Below are 17,231 nucleotides of genomic sequence, written 5' to 3'. Positions count from 1 at the left end.
TTACTTTTTTTTTTCTGGCTTCATTGATGCTACATAATTACTTTGAGAATAATTCATTGTACTGACATGAACATTCTTATTTCTAAGAATGCTTAGAAATGGAAGCTTTCTCTTCCATGTATAATTGACTATGTTCATACATTCATCTGTTTATGGGTATTTCAGTTATTTCCAGTGTTTAGCTTTTTTTTTTTTTTTTATAAATTTATTTATTTATTTATTTTTGGCTGTATTGGGTCTTCGTTGCTGTGTGGGCTTTCTCTAGTTGCAGAGAGCGGGGGCTACTCTTCGTTGTGGTATGCAGGCTTCTCATTGCGGTGGCTTCTCGTTGTGGAGCACAGGCTCTAGGCGTGTGGGCTTCGGTAGTTGTGGCTCGCGGGCTCTAGAGCACAGGCTCAGTAGTTATGGCGCATGGGCTTAGTTGCTCCACGGCATGTGGGATCTTCCCGGACCAGGGATCGAACCCGTGTCCCCTGCATTGGCAGGCGGATTCTTAACCGCTGCGCCACCAGGGAAGTCCCCCAGTGTTTAGCTTTTATAAATAAAAGCTGATAGGAACATTAGTTTACAATTACTTATATGGATATGTTTCATTTTTCTTGTATTAATAACTCAGTGCAGTACCTCAGTCATGGGGTAGGTGAATAGTATAACTTTTTAAGAAATTGCCAAACTGTAATCTAAAATGTTTGTGTTTTTTTGCATTCCCACCAGCAGTGTGTGAGACTTCCAATTCCTTCACACCATTGTCAATACCTGGTAAGATTACTTTTTAATTTTACCCTTTTAAAATAAGTGTGTAGAGGTAATCCACTGGTTTTAATTGCATTTCCCTAAGGATTTACAACGTTTAGCATTATTTCATGTGTTTGCTGTATATCTTCTTTAGTAAGATGTCTATTCTTTTCTTTGTCCTATTTTCTATTTTGTGAATTTGGCTATTTGCTTTTTAGTTACAATAAGACAAACAACAAAGACATGTTGGTATTTTACTTATTCTTCAATGATGTGAGTGACTTCTTTGCTGCATGGAATCATTGTTGTTGAATACTGGAAGAATATTTTGTTATTTTTTTCTTTTTTTTTTTTTTTTTGATGGAATGCACAGTGTATGGACACCTATACCAAACATTTAAGTTTCATCAGCATTATTAACATATTCTCCATCACTTTTCTAAGTGTAGACATTCAATATACTGCATTCAGTAATACTATAAATCAAGCCTTAGTTTGTAGTGTTTGCCAGTTTCTTTGGTATAAATACCATGAACAATTTCAAACTACCAACCTGATGTCACTGAATAGAGTTGGGAAGAGTTGGCAGTATCACACCATTCTAAACAGAGAAATGATTAGAGAGTGATGATGTTTCAATATTTGTAACTTAAAAGAGTTTAATTGATATATAATTGACTTATGTATATATTAAAAATGTCAATTTTGATGGTTTGATGCATAAAATTTCCTTAAGCCCTTTTTAAATTTGTGCTTTTCAACTTATAAGATTTCTGATACAGGATATAGTCTACTGTTTGTAATTGCTATTTTCAAATATATATAAAAGTAGAAAAGACTGTCATGGATTCCCAATCTTCTGTCATTATTTATAGTCATTTGCATTTCATCTCTCATGCACATTAGTGGGTTGTTTTACTTAAAATCCAGAGATTGTGTTGCTTAATGCATAGTTTCTTGAGAATGCTTTTCTAAAATGTAAGAGTATTTCCATAATGGCAATAACTTTCTCACATAAAATAAAAATATTTTCAAATGTGATAAATATTAATCAGTGCTGAATTTTATCAATTTTCTCAAAAATATATTTATTTTTTAAGGCAGACTACAGACGTATCTTGTTTTATTGTGCTTCACAGATACTGTATTTGTTTTTAATAAATTGAAGGTTAGTGGCAACCCTGCACTGAGCAAATCTATCAGCACCATTTTTCAAACAGCATTTCCTCATTTTGTATCTTTGTGTCACATGTAATTCTCACAAGTTTTCAAACTTTTTCATTATTATTATACTACTTATGAGATCTGTGATTAGTTATCTTTGATGTTACTTTTTAAATTTTTTTTGTCTGTGCTATGCAGCTTGTGACATCTTAGTTCTCTGGCCAGGCATTGAACCCGGGCCCTCGGCAGTGAAAGTACAGAGTACTAACCACTGGACTGCCAGAGAATTCCCAGTTGGTTTTTTTGTTACTTTGTTTTTTGTTTTTGTGATGTTACTATTGTAATTGTTTTGGAGCACCATGAGTTGTACGCCTGTAAGATGGTGAACTTAATTGATAAATGTGCGTTCTGACTGCTCCACTGATTGGCCATTACGCTATCTTTCTCTCTCTCCTTGGCCTCCCTATTCCCTGATACACAACAATATTGAAATTAGGCCGACTAATAACCCTACAATAACCTCCAGTGTTCCAGTGAAAGGTTAGAATCACTTCATGTCTTTCACTTTAAATCAGAAGCTAGAAATGATTAAGCTTAATGAGGAAGGCATGTCAAAAGCTAAGAGCTTGTACGTCTGTCGGGAGTGGGCCCAGAACAGTATTTATATTCAGGGCACGAACCCGTATCCCCTGCATCAGCAGGTGGACTCTCAACCACAGCGCCACCAGGGAAGCCCCAAACTTATACTTTTGGCGTTGTTTTGGCCATGCACCTTTATAGCAATATGTGTATTTACTAGGAGAGTCAGGATCCAGCAAAAGGAACAGCAGAAGCCAATGTAGTTTGAGATTCTAATTTTGAGCTCCATCCAATTAGTGCTACTGGGGCAAAGCTTTAAGGTTTGGAAGCCACCAAGGAGGCAGGTAGTGCTGAGGGAAACCCCTCTGGCTACTCTATGAAAATAGAACACAAGTTTATATCCAGCAACGACCAGGAAATATTTCAGTCCAAACACTGTTATTTCATGAGGGATCCCTTTGGAGAAAAGAACTAAGCAGTTGGCTAGGACAAGGTGGTTGAGGATTTGGTCTCTGGGTGTGAGACTTCTTCCAGTGAGTGAAGTGAAAGTAAAAAAACAAAGAAGTGAGGAGTTTCCCAGGACCCCAACTTTCATCTGAATGAGGAGGATAATCACCCAGTCCAGGTTAGTAGAAACCATCACATCAATAACTTAGGGATAATGTTTAATCGGAGTCAGAAGAATCAAATTGATGTTTGATGCCAGGACAGTAACTGCAGGGGTAGCATCCATGCAGGTGTGGAAAGGAGTCATCTGGACACTGATGCAGTCACCCAGAGGCAGAGCTCTCCCCCAGTCCCTGGGGCTCCAGGTATTCCTGCATGCTGGCAAGTTGTGTTCCTTTCTGGAGGCTCTGGGGAACCAGATTCTTGCTTGTTTGGGTTGTTGGCAGAGTTTAATTCTATGTGGTTGTAGGACTGAGGACTCTCAGCTCCCTAGATGCTCTCTGCTTATGTTGAGGGTATCTGGGAAGTCCCTGTTTCTTCAAAGAGGTTTTTGTGTGACTGACAGCTCTGACCTTTCCATCTTGCTGAGTCAGGACTAAGGTTGCTGGCTGTCAGACGTGTACTGTCCTTAGCTCCTACAGTTCCTCTCCCATCCTAGTACAAAGCTGTTATCTCAGAACCATCAAACGCCCTTATCATACCACCATATCTCTGACTCTGATGTCTGCAACTTTATCCCTGCAGCTGGGATAGTTTCTCCACTTTTTTAAATTAGTGAGTTAATTAATTAATTAATTAATGTTTTTGATGGGTTTTGCTGGACGTTACAAGTACTTTTTTTTTAAATTAATTTTTATATTTGGCTGCATTAGGTCTTGCTGTGCACGGGATTTCTCTAGTTGCAGCGAGTGGGGGCTACTCTTCATTGTGGTGCTCGGGCTTCTTATTGCAGTGGCTTTTCTTGTTGCGGAGCATGAGCTCTAGGCACCCGGGCTCAGTAGCTGTGGCGCACAGGCTCAGTAGTTATGACACATGTGCTTAGTTGCTCCGCAGCATGTGGGATCCTCCTGGACCAGTGCTCGAACCTGTGTCCCCTGCATTGGCAGACAGATTCTTAACCACTGCGCCACCAGGGAAGTCCTAGTTTCTCTACTTTTAAAGACTTATCTGTATTTTTTTAAAGATTATTTTCTTTGTATTGTAGTAAAAAATACATAACATCAAATTTATCATCAACCATTTTTTTAATATATATGTAAGTTTATTTATTTATTTTTGGCTGTGTTGGGTCTTCGTTTCTGTGTGAAGGCTTTCTCTAGTTGTGGCAAGGGGGGGCTACTCTTCGTTGTGGTTCATGGGCTTCTCATTGAGGTGGCTTGTCTTGTTTCGGAGCACAGGCTCTAGGTGTGTGGGCTTCAGTAGTTGTGGCTTGCAGGCTCAGTAGCTGTGGTGCACGGCCTCAGTGGCTTCATGGCGTGTGGGATCTTTCTGGTCCAGGGATCGAACCCGTGTCCCTTGCATTGGCAGGTGGATTCTTAACCACTGAGCCACTAGAGAAGTCCCCCAGCACCATTTTAAAAGCCTTGACATAAGTGACTCCATTTTGTTTCACATTTCACACTTGGGATTAGAACAAAAACACTGACAGAAGAGACATGTTCCTATGAGACCTCAGTGCACATGAATTAAAGTGTTTCTTTTTGTCCTGTTAATCTGTCTTGTGTCACTTTTTTTTTTTTTTTTTTTTTTGACCACACTGTGCGGCATTCGGGATCTTAGTTCCTGGACCAGGGATCTAACCCATGCCCCTTGCAGTGGAAGCACAGAGTCTTAACCATTAGACGGCCAGGGAAGTCCCTTGTGTCAATTTTATTATTAGTCCAGCCACAGGAACTCAAGAGGGGTAGAGGGGGAAATTTCCCCCTCCCTGACATAGCCTTGCTTCAGTCTCCCATAGTCACAATACCCATTTCTTTCAGATATTCCATATTGGGCATAGATGCTTTGGCACAATAGAAATGGATTAAAATCAAGACTTTGACATTTACAAATTGGCTTGATAAATGTGACCCCATGTAAGTCAAAACAGGACCTTCAAGGATTAAAACTTACATGTAATAAAATGGTGATTATACCCCACTGCTTCTCCATTTACAGTCCAATTTTGTTTGTTCTTAAATCTGAAAAAAATGAGCACCACTTGATAGATTACTACAACCTTAATGCTATGGTCCTGTTCATCAATGTTCCATATCCAATACCCAGTAAAAGTTACTGATTCTGTTCAATCAATAACGGGTGAATATTTTTTGCTCTATAGATTTGGCTGACATATTCTGTTCAGTGCCTGTTTCAATAGCCTCTACTGCAGTTTGTTCCTACCTTAAGAGGGATACAATACACCTTTTCCTGGCTACTCCAACATATTCGTCATTACAAATTTTACTTCCAAATTAAAATCAGCAGACATTCCTGATAGTGCCCTCAGAAACTCTACCATAGAGGATTTGGCAGTTTCTCCTTAAACCTGCTGGAGTCTGGACACATGATAGCTGTAAGTTGACCAAGGGCTTCTGATACAAGAAGCTGGCCTTCTCTGCCCATGCTGTCTGCCATTAAAACCACCAATGGGGTTTCCCTGGTGGTGCAGTGGTTGAGAGTCCGCCTGCCGATACAGGGAACACGGGCTCGTGCCCCTGTCTGGGAAGATCCCACATGTCACGGAGCGGCTAGGCCCGTGAGCCATGGCTGCTGAGCCTGCGCGTCCGGAGCCTGTGCACTGCAATGGGAGAGGCCACAACAGTGAGAGGCCCGCATACTGCAAAAAAAAAACAACAAACACCGATGACTGTCTACCTCCTGTGTCTTCTGGAAATAGAGGCTCTCACAGACCCTGAGCCTGTGACTCTCTGTATTCAGCTGCCCACCATGCTTTGAGTCATGGAAACAACACAGTCCAAGCTCAGCACAGCTACTGAGGCCTCCGTAGATTAAAACAGCCTGGAAACAAACCTGGAACCTCTGGCATATTCCACCTGTAGGAGTGGTGGCATCCTCTGTCTTTAGTTACATGCCAGATTCCATGGTGCTGGAAGGTCACCTCCATTCAGGCCCCTTGTCTACCTGGAGAGCCCCTTGGGATTAACTGAGTGAACTGCAGTGGAAGATGAACAGCACTGCCAACCATCAGACATGGTGGAGCTCAGTGAAATGTTGCTTCTTTCCATCCTTTAGCCAGGACATCCCTGATAAAGCACAGGACCCAAGGGACAGCACCCTTGGGCAAACTTCAGGCAAGAATCTTAGCATGGGATGACCTGGCTCACAATGGCCACATCTCCACATTTATTATAAGCTGTTGGGTCATTACTTTAAAATTGTCCCCTTGGTAAAAATAGCAAGAACCTCTAGGAATCTCTTGTCTCACAGTTAAATCAAAATCACACGTCTCAACATGTATTAACGCCACAATATGAGGCCTTGCCAGGACATTCCTTTTTCACTTCGGAGTTATAATTTAAACCTAAACTTCCTCCACAAATAAACCAAAAACCTGTCAAATGCAGCTGCACACCATTCTTGTGACTTGATTTTTCTGCTTCTGGTCTGAGTACTTTTATCAATTTTCAAGAAGCTCCAACCCTCCAAGTAAGCCATTGTTTCAACTAAACATGGCAAATGCTGAGGTCCACATCAACTCAAGCAGGTACCCTCTTAGAAGGGACAGTCCCATCCAACATCCCAGACAACATCATCCTGGCCCAGGAGCTCGTTGCTAGAGATGACATCACCTCAGATGATAACAGTTCAAATGACGTTGTCCCAACCCAAGACCTCAAAGTTGCAGTTGACTTCACCCCTTACACTAAAATCTTCACCCCGGCAATGCCCATGGACTGCCTCTCCTAAGGCACAAATTGGATGCAGGACATGTATTGCATTTCTTCCTTTCTTTTATTATTATTTTTAAAGGCATTTATTTATTGAGGCTGCGTTGGGTCTTCGTTGCTGCACACAGGCTTTCTCTAGTTTCAGAGAGCAGGGGCTACCCGTTGTTGCGGTGCGTGGGCTTCTGATTGCGGTGGTTTCTCGTTGTGGAGCACGGGTTCTAAGGCACGTGGGCTTCAGTAGTTGTGGCGCAGGGGCTCAGTTGCTCCGCAGCATGTGGGATCTTCCCGGAGCAGGGCTCGAACCTGTATCCCCTGCGTTGGTTACGTGCATGTAAAGAACAATAAATAAAAGCTGTGAATCAAGTTTATTCAGTATTTTACTGAGAACTACCGCCCAGGAGACAGCCTCTCAGATAGCTCTGAGAAACTGTTCTGAAGAGAAAAGAAGGGAGGTCAGGGGACTTCCCTGGCAGCCCAGTGGTTAAGACTCTGCACTTCCAATGCAGGAAGTGCAGGTTCCATCCCTGGTCAGGAAACTAAGATCCCACATGCCGCTGGTCACGAGGAATTTTAGTTAATGGTTTTAGTGTTTTTCTAAGTATGGGAAGATGCAAGAATCCAGATTCATAAAAAATTTCTCCTCAAAAACTGTAACTTTCTGAAAGCCTGTTCTGCCAGTTTTCCCAGAGCACAGAGTGCCTCATTCCTTACCTCTGCCCTGATCTATTTTCAGCGTGTGCTGGGGATCAGTGACTGCAGTGGCTAGTGACTCAATCCTTATAGATCCAGATGGCTAGCAGCATTCTTTAGTTGGCACTAACAATGTACATATTTTATGTCCCAATGACTTTATGGAATTGTTTGTCCATTTGTATCTGTAGACTCTTCATTGGAGTATAATTGCTTGACAATGGTGTGTTAGTTTCTGCTTTATAACAAAGTGAATCAGCTATACATATATCCCCACTATCTTCTCCCTCTTGCGTCTCCCTCCCATCCCCCCATCCCACCCCTCTAGGTGGTCACACAAAGCACAGAGCTGATCCCCCTGTGCTATGCGGCTGCTTCCCACTAGCTATCTATTTTGCATTTGGTATTATATATAAGTCCATGCACTCTCTCACTTCATCCCATCTTACCCTTCCGCCTCCCCTTGTCCTCAAATTCATTCTCTACATCTGCATCTTTATTCCTGTCCTGCCCCTAGGTTCTTCAGAACCTTTTTTTTTCTTTTTAGATTCCATATATATGTGTTAGCTTATGGTATTTATTTTTCTCTTTCTGACTTACTTCACTCTGTGTGACAGACTCTAGGTCCACCCACCTCACTACAAATAACTCCGTTCCCCTGCATCGTCAGGCGGACTCTCAACCACTGCGCCACCAGGGAAGCCCACATGATTCTTTTTGAATTATGGTTTTCTCAGGTTATATGCCCAGTATGTGTCTGTAGACTTTGGGAGCACTTATAATATTACTTTTACCGTCTGGGAACATGCTTAATGGGGTCTGAAATAGTATTTCTGAAAACTTATAGTGATTACTTGCAGACAACACTCCCCATAAGTCTCCCTACAGCCACTCTAAGAAGTAACGAAAGCCTCCTCTCCAGCCTAGTTAGATCCCTCGCAGTGCTTCTGGATTTGTGGGGGTGGGACCACCAGCTGGAGCCCTAGCTAGACCTCTGAGAACTACATTTCCTAGAGGACTGTGTGCCGAGAGGCAGCATGTCTAAGCCAATGAAAACCCAGGGTAAAGACATTCCTGCGCATGCGCTTTTCATCGGGGAGGGACTTCCGGCCGCCTCCTCGTGGCGGCCATTTTAATCGCTCTGGATTTGTTCTAGTTCAAGAGCGCTCCATGGGGGCTGAGATGACTGAGCTAAGGAGTTCCGAGTGGAGGTGTCCCCGTTGCACAGAGGCGGGTCTGAAGTTCGGCGACACCGCCTGGGGTGTCCCGCGTCAGACCCTGGATAAGGCCGGCCGTGGCTGGGTCCCTTCTGTTCTCCCGCCGCTACCGGCCCAGCTCCACCCACAGAGTCCGAATGCGGTGGCGGCGCTAAGGGACCCGCCTCAGGTAAACGCTCGTCCTCCGGGCCCTCACCCCCCCACCCCACCAGACACTAGATCCCCTGCCCACGTGCCCGCAGCTCAGGCCGCTGTGTCCAGGACGGTGAGGCGGTCGTGAATGGGCTCTCTTTCTGACAGTGTGATGGTGCGTGGGAGAGGGTGACAGGCGGGGGGACCAGCAGGTGCAAAGGCTTGGAGGTGGGACTGAGGAGGGAGGATTCGGGAAACCTGGAACTGTCTTGTATTTGCATGGAGTGGAGAGTGTGAGGTGGACGCGCACCTGCACTGTCAAGCTGAGGGGTTTGTACCTCCGTTCTGAGGACCCTGGCAGCCATGGTGGGTTGTGAAGAGAAGAGGGATATAGTCTGATTTAGGGTTTTAAAAGCTTTCCAAGAGCTACTCTGAGGGAGAACAGATTGGAATGGGGGTGATGAGGGTAGTGAGGCACAGGGAGGTTGAGTCCTTGTCCAACATAGAACTGGGAAGAGGCAGCACTGAGGTCTGAAGCAGAGAGTTTAGTCTTTTAGCCCAAGGTCATCTGGCCTCCAGGGCTGGCGAGGGGTACAGGGAGTTTTGAGCCCCTTGGAATACACCTTTATGGCTTGCTTCTGCCCACAGGTCCCCATGACTGAGGAAGCACTTAGAGAACCTACAAAGGGAAGTGGAGGGTGTCCCAGGCCCTCACTGGCTTGGATCTCATTCATATGAACTTGAGATTGTGGTGTCGTGGGACTCTTCACCTGCCATTTTCCCAGCCCTTGGGTTTGGGGATCTGGGAGAAATCCTCTAGACACATTCTAGTCCAGGCCAAGTGTTTCATGGAAGAGTTGCTTTCTGGTCATCTGTGAAAAATGGTGTAGAAGGTTATCCCAGAAACAGGTGCAGCATGTTCAAATGTTTGGTAGTGTGTCCACAAACTGGGAACAGGGCACAGCAGGTCTCCTTTCTTTTAGCAACAGAGCAAGGGTACAGCAGTCAGTCTTGTAATGTGGCTGTCTGAGAAGTTGGGCATCTATTGTGGAGGTAATGGGAGATTTGGAAAAGAGGAGGGAGATGATCTTACTTAGGTATAAACAGGCTCCATCTGGTTACAGAGTGGAAAACAGTCTTTGGGAGGAGGAAGGATGACCAGGGAGGAGGGTACTGCAGAAGTCCTAGTGCGTGTTCATGGACCAGAGTAGTGGCTGTGGAGTTGGAAGAAGTGGTTGGATTCTGGATCCATTATTTAAGAAGGGCTGCCCAGATTTTCTGATTTTGAGGGTGGGAGAGAGAATGGTAAGAGTCAGTGATCGCAGTAAAGTTTTGGTCTTAACAGCTGAAAGACTGGAAGCTTCATTAACTGAGATGAGATAATCAGTAGTAAGAGTGATTTTCATTGGAGATATCAGGAATTTTGTTTTTGGCTGTGTTAAAATTATGAGATTTCTCAGAAAACAAAGGAGTAGTGACATCAGGTGGGCAGCACAGAGATCTGGAAATCTGGGGTGTGGTTCGGGATGGAGACATCTGAAAGTGGTGGCTAGTGTCTGCACCGGTGTGGAACTATGGATTGTATTTAGAAGGTGGAATTCAGGCCATGGTGATATTGTTACTAGCAGGTCAGAAAGAAGTGTATGAGTTCCAAGAATTGATATATTGCTTGGGCACCTGGTTGGGGGTTATGGACATCATAAACACAGATGTAGGAGAGAAATAGCCCTGAAGGGAGTATGTGTGAGGCCTGAGGTGTTGGCAGGTGTCCAAGACTTCCAAAGGTAGAGTAGACAGACAGATGCAGAGGCAGAGAACTAACAGAGATAAGATGCATTTGCTAGAATTTTGTGGTGAGCTTTGGTGGGATGTTTCAGTAGATAATGTAGATAACATAATGGGAAAATGTGGTTATCTGTGAGAATCACTATGCTTAGTGTGGGTACCATTGTGGCTGGGATTTTAATGAGGGTTAGGTGGAGAGAGGAGGATTGTGGCTGCTGAGGGAATGAGTACAGCCTAGAAGTAGGAGAGGGTTATGGGTATCTGAAATACACATATGGTTCTGTATGACTAATGTTGAAGCTAGAATTAGAAACAGGCAGAAAGGCCTTCAAATTGTTTTGGGATCCATCAGAGGTCTTGGGTAGAATTGGATTCTGTTTGAATTTGCCAGGTTCTCTGGGGTGAGTCCAGGAAGATGACTATAGTGTGGGACAGAGAGTTGGCAATGGCTGCGAGGATGCAACCGTGGGGTCTGGAGATGTGAGAGAGGTACATGTGGAGAGAGGGAGCATGAATTGATGGACCCTGGGCCCTGGTACAGGAGACTTAAGAGTGATGGGTGACTCCACATTTTATTGTGAGGCATGATATGGAAGACCCCCTGGAAATTGCCCGACAGGAAGAGATGGAGCCATGCAGTTCTGTCCCTGAGCATCTCTCTGATGGCATCTCTCTGTCTACCTGTCTGTAGTTGCTGAGGGCTGGGCACAGTGATTAGTGGAACCATGAGGAGAGAGCAGTACCAATGGCATCAGGTTCTGGTGTCTCATCTGAAGTGGGGAGCCTGGAAGAAACTTGAGCATGGGCTGGATGTGTGCAGGATGGATTGTGGGTCCTCAGGAGAAAGGACCAGTGGTTTCATATGTCCCCATCATGACAGGCTAGTGTGACTTTTGAGGACGTGGCTGTGTACTTCTCCTGGGAGGAATGGAGTCTCCTTGATAAGGCCCAGAGACACCTGTACCATGATGTGATGCTGGAGATCTTTACACTTATATCCTCACTGGGTAAGGCCTGCACACCCACCCCTATGACCTGGGCTAGACTTTGCCTTTCTGCTTTTCCTTAGGGGCTGCTCTGTCCTTCCTGCATCCAAACCATGGGGACTACTTCCTTTCCTAGTTCCTTTGGAAGGTGCTGCTGTTGCTAGGGCTGGGTTGTTTGCACTGCCCTTTTCTCTCCTTGGAGACCTAATACCTGCTGCTCTGAAGCCTAGTAGGAAGCCAAATGGGTCCCATCTTGCTTGCCTCCTCCCTAGTTGGGTGACTTTCCAGATCCATGATTCCTAGGTTTTGTTCCCTTCTTTTGACTGTTCTTTCATGCCTGCCTGTGCCAAGAATTGCACATCACTGGGCATAGGCACTAGTTAGGTGCACCATGAGCTGTGTTTGTAATACCCTCATCTGAGGTTCTTTTTGTAACATTTACTTTTCTTTTCTGTGCTCTGTTATGTGATGTTTCTTTGGGCTGGAACTGGCCACTTGCCTGTCCTGTCTGTCCCTTAGGACTTGAATTTTCTAAGTCCCATGTAGTTAATGTGGGTTGCAGGGGAGAGTCCTGGGTGCTTCATAGAATGGCCCACTGTGGCACGATGGGCTAGAGGGGGCCTGGCAAGGACATGACATCAGGGTTGTGTTCACATCATACCAGGAACCTGTTCAAACTAGTGTTTTGGTGCCACTGCTGGGTGCCACACCTCATTTCCATCTCTTTTTCCCCGTTCTTTATACTTGGCCAGCTTGTCACTTTAACTCTGACTTCTGGCCCCTGGCTATACCCAACTTTCCTTCCTCCACCTGTTAGCTATTCTTCTCTACTGCTGCATCTGCTGTGTTCTCCAGTGTTGGCTCACATGTAACAGGTGGTGTGCACATTTCCTTGATAGTCCTTGAAAACCAGTTAGTCATTTGCAAATGGATTTTTCTATCCCTGGACAAAAATTTCTGTACAACACTCACATGTTAGCAGCAGCTAAAGCACTGCTCAAGGTGTGAAGAGTGAGTTTAAAACTGCCTGCCTCTCCTCACTCTGCTGCATCACATTCTTAACAGTTTTTCATCTTGTGAGGTTTCTCTACTTCTGTAACCTTTTAGAGTCCCCGTACTGCAAAACAGCCTCTTCCTCGTCCTGACTCCAACTCCGTCATCCTGAAAACCACCTCATGTATTCATTCTTTGGTGTGCCAGACACATATTTGTGATGTGGCTGCCACCAGTCCCCAAAGTGAAGTCCCCACGTACTTCACTAGCATTTTTCTGTTTTCAGGTTGTTTGTGTGGCATAGAGAATGACAAGGCTCCTTCAGGACAGAGTGTTTCTCAGGAAAGAATGCCACAAATCAGGACTCTAAAGCCAGATCCGTCAACCCAGAAAGCTCATCTCTGTGAGATGTGTGCTCCTGTCATGAAGGACGTTTTGTACCTGGCTGAGCATCAAGGAACATATACTGGGCAGAAATCGTGTACATGTGTAGCATGTGGGAAACAGTTCTGTTTCAGGGCAAATCTTGACCAACACCAGGAGAAGCACAGTGGGGAAAAACCCTGCAGCAAGGGTATGAACAGGACTTCCTTTGTGAAGAGCTATGGAATCTATTTGTCAGGGAAGCCTTTCACCTGTGGGGAGGGTGGAAAGGACACTGTGGGCCTTTTCCAGTACCAGGCCACTCCCAAAGCAGTACTGAATATACACAGCAGTACTGGCTGTGAGGAGGCCTTTCACTGTGGAAAAAGTCCTTACAAGTGTGGTGAATGTGGGAAAGCCTTCCGCTGCAAACGTACACTTGTTCAGCACCAAAGAATTCACTCTGGAGGACTGTATGAGTGCAGTGAATGTGGGAAAACCTTCACTTACAAGCACACATTTCTTCGGCACAAGACGCTTCATACTGGAGAAAGGCCTTTTGAATGCAGTGAATGTGGGAAGACCTTCAGGTTCAAATATAAACTTGTTCAGCACCAGCGTATTCACACTGGAGAAAGGCCTTATGAGTGTGCCGAATGTGGGAAAGCTTTTGGGTGCAAATCCAAACTTGTTCGGCACCAGAGAATTCACACTGGAGCAAAGCCTTATGAGTGTACTGAATGTGGCAGATTCTTTAGACAAAGTTCCAGTCTTGTTCAGCATCAGAGAATTCACACAGGAGCAAGGCCTTATGAATGTGGTGAATGTGAGAAATCTTTTAGCCAAAGCTCCAGCCTCATTCAGCACCGCAGAATTCACACTGGAGAAAGGCCTTATGAATGCAGTGAATGTGGGAAATCCTTTAGCCAAAGCTCCAGCCTCATTCAACACCGAAGAGTTCATACAGGAGCAAGGCCTTATGAGTGCAGGGAATGTGGGAAATCCTTTAGCCAAAGCTTCAGCCTCATTCTACATCGGAGAATTCACACTGGAGAAAGACCTTATGAATGCAGTGAATGTGGAAAATCTTTTAGCCAAAACTACAGCCTCATTCAGCACCATAAACTTCACACTAGATAAAGGCCTCAAGAGTACAGCCAACATGAGAAAGCCTTCAGTTACCAGTCTGCTCTGATTCAACACCAAAATCTCACAACTCAGTTCTAAGTTTTAGGAATTCAGCTAATGTGGAAAAAATACCTTCTGGATAAGGAAATCTACATAAGATAATGGCCTTAGACCTTCAGGGAATTTGCTATCTCTTTGCTCAGTGTGATAGCACTAGAGAGCCTCTATGAGGAGCAATCTGCCATGAGTTCCAGGTATGTGAGAAATTTTCAGGAGCGACATTTCATATTTTACCTGCTCAGGAACCTTGCCATAATTAAGTCACTGCCAGATTCTGTGGCAGAAGTCAACTCGCCTCTACCATCTGGCAGGTCCTCATAGTGTGCATCAGTCACCACAGCATGCTCAGAGAAGACAGATGTTTGTACTCTCTCTCCCATTCTCTAGAGGAAATCGTAGTCAAAGCCCCTAGGGAGTTCCCATTCCCTTCTCTCTAACTAGTTATGGCATGGACCTGATCCAGTTTGGGCCCAAAGGACCCAGTCTGGGAACTGCTGGTGGCTTGTAAAGTTTTCCTTCTTCATGGCATTGTGGGTCTTAGGGGTGAAACTTTTGAAGCATTCTCTGTCCTCCAAGTCGCCAACCTGGGAATGATCTGCTGCATATTGCTCTGATATGTACAATAATAAAAATCTTATTGTTTAAGTCACCTTTAATCTTAACAGTTTTATTCACTATGTGGGGTAGTTGAAAACAATTTGAAAAACAAAATGAAAATAGAATTTGGCTTTGCTAGTGTGAACAGGTGGACAGGTTTCATGAGGGTCTCAGGGAACAGTATGGTGTAAGAAAGTCTGTCTTACTACAGTTTTTGTCTAAGCTGTATTCCTGTCTGTGGTAAAATAAAAAAGTAAATATTTGATGTTTGTCCCTGGTTCCTGGCAGAGATCTTCTAAAACCCTTGGAATTTCCTGAGTAATAGGAGTTTTTTTGTGTGATAATGAAATGACTCAAGGTGGAGGCCTGTACAGATCTTCAGCGTGGGGGCTGGTCACCAGATATTAGAGGGTTAGAACTTTTAAGCCCCACCCCTGACATCTGGGGAGGGGAAGGAGCTGGAGATTGAGTTCAGTCACAATGGCCAGTGATTTAGTCAACCGTGCCTATGTAATGATACCTTAGTAAAAAATCCCTAAACAGTAGGGTTTGGGGAGTTTCCATGTTGGTAAACACATCCAACCAGGAAGGGGGGTATACCCTGATTCCACTGGGTTAGAGGCTCCTGTGCTTGGGGTTCTTTTGGACCTCACTTTATCTGGCTGTTGACTTGTGTCCTTCATAATAAACTGTAATTGTAAGTATAGCATTTTCCTGAGTTCTATAAGTCATTCTAGCAAATTATCAAACCAGATTTGTAGTCGACTTGGCAGAAGTGGGAGTAGCCTTGGGACCCATTTTGTGGTTGGCAGTCTTATGGGACTGAGTCCTTAATGGGTGGGGTCTGCACTAACTCCAAGTAGTTAGTGTCAGAATTGAATTGAATTGTAGGATACCCAGTTGGTGTTGGAGAATTGGTGATGGAATGACATATTTGGTGTCAGAAAAAGCCATACAATATACAAGGCATTCTGGGAAAGACTGTTGACATCTGTGGTCCTAATAAGTACCTTGGATGTCAGGGTTTTTCTGTAGGCCCAAAGACCACCCTCAAGAGAGCACAGCTGTTACAAACTACAATACTTTTGGAACTGCAGTATCTAGGATGTGATAATTGTTCCCAGGTATAGTGAGAAATCAGTAGCACTTAGATTATGCAACATGACATTATTGAAGCCTGATAATCTAAAGTGAATTCAGAAAATACAAAGTGCTGATTAATCTTTCTTTGGCTCTGAAATTATTGTGAGATTCTTAAATATTAAAACCAGTTTTAAAAATCTTCATATCAATATTTACCATTAAACTTGGAGTTAAATTTTAGGATCGTCTCTGCATGGAAATTTTATTAAGACCATAGATGATGACTTCCTCATTTCACAATTTCCACATACACTTTTGTCAGCCCAGAGAACCTTTGCTGCAGTCTCCATGTTCCATTTGCTCAGCCACCATCTCTTACAAAAAGCCTCACTATAGGCGTACCTCAGATGTTGTGGGTTCGGTTCCAGACCACGTCAGTAAAGCAAATATTGCAGTAAAGGAGGTCACATGAATTCTTTGGTCTCCCAGTGCTTATAAAAGTTATGTTTATACTGTAGTCTATTAAGTGTGCAATAGCATGATGTCTGAAAGAACAATGGACATACTTTATTTAAAAGGTACTTTATTCCTAAATTAAAAATGCTCACCATCATCTGAGCCTTCAGTGAGTCATAATTTTTTGCAATAGTAACATCAGAGACCACTGATAAAGATCATAACAAATATAACGATGAAAATGTTTGAATTGTTGCAAGAATTACCAAAATGTGACATAGCCATAAAGTGAGAAAATGCTGTTGGAAAAAAACAGCACCAATAGATTTGCTTGATGCAGAGTTGCGACAAACCTTCAATCTGTAAAAAAAAAACTCGGTGTCTGCAAAGCACAATAAAATGAGGTATGCCTATAAGTTGCCTTTTGTTTGAAGGGAACACATATTGCAGAGCTGAACTGTAGTTCTAAATTTTTTTTTTTAATCTTAAGTTTTGTTTTATAATATTTATTTTTTAATTAATTAATTTTGGCTGTGCCAGGTCCCAGTTGTGGCAAGCAGGATCTTAGTTGCAGTATGCAGACCACTTAGTTGCAGCATGCATGCAGGATCTAGTTCCTTGACCAGGGATTGAACCTGGGCCCCTTGCATTGAGAGCACGGAGTCTTACCCACTGGACCACCAAGGAAGTCCCTATTTTTGTTTTTTTACCCTAAATCTGCACTCTTTGATCTGACATCCAGAATGCCAAGAGCTTCTTAAAATCTTAGTTTTGCTTTGTAGACTCACCCCACTTGAATTCTTATTATGAACTCAGTAGCATCTTCATGGTGTGTCATAGGCCATTTATAGTGGAACATATAATTCCTACTTATGGTTCTAATGAGAACTGTCCTTACAGCACAACCACTAGATCCCAGCAGTTAG

At 43.8% G+C, this 17,231-nt stretch overlaps 1 protein-coding gene across 1 annotated transcript in view; it reads left to right on the top strand.

The window, feature by feature from the left end:
* Positions 1-17,231, top strand: part of LOC112397960 (zinc finger protein 304-like) — a 40,550-nt gene that overhangs the window by 8,279 nt on the left and 15,040 nt on the right. Inside the window, 4 exon segments of the mRNA XM_024742307.1 lie at positions 715-759; positions 8,662-8,891; positions 11,520-11,646; positions 12,905-14,132. Of these exon segments, the coding sequence (XP_024598075.1) occupies positions 715-759; positions 8,662-8,891; positions 11,520-11,646; positions 12,905-14,132 (1,630 nt within the window).

This window comes from Neophocaena asiaeorientalis, unplaced genomic scaffold (genome assembly GCF_003031525.2).
Source record: "Neophocaena asiaeorientalis asiaeorientalis breed wild unplaced genomic scaffold, Neophocaena_asiaeorientalis_V1.1 scaffold582, whole genome shotgun sequence".
Taxonomy (NCBI): Eukaryota; Metazoa; Chordata; class Mammalia; order Artiodactyla; family Phocoenidae; genus Neophocaena; species Neophocaena asiaeorientalis.
Note: the sequence above shows the minus strand (reverse complement) of the source record. Positions and strands in the feature narration are given on the sequence as shown.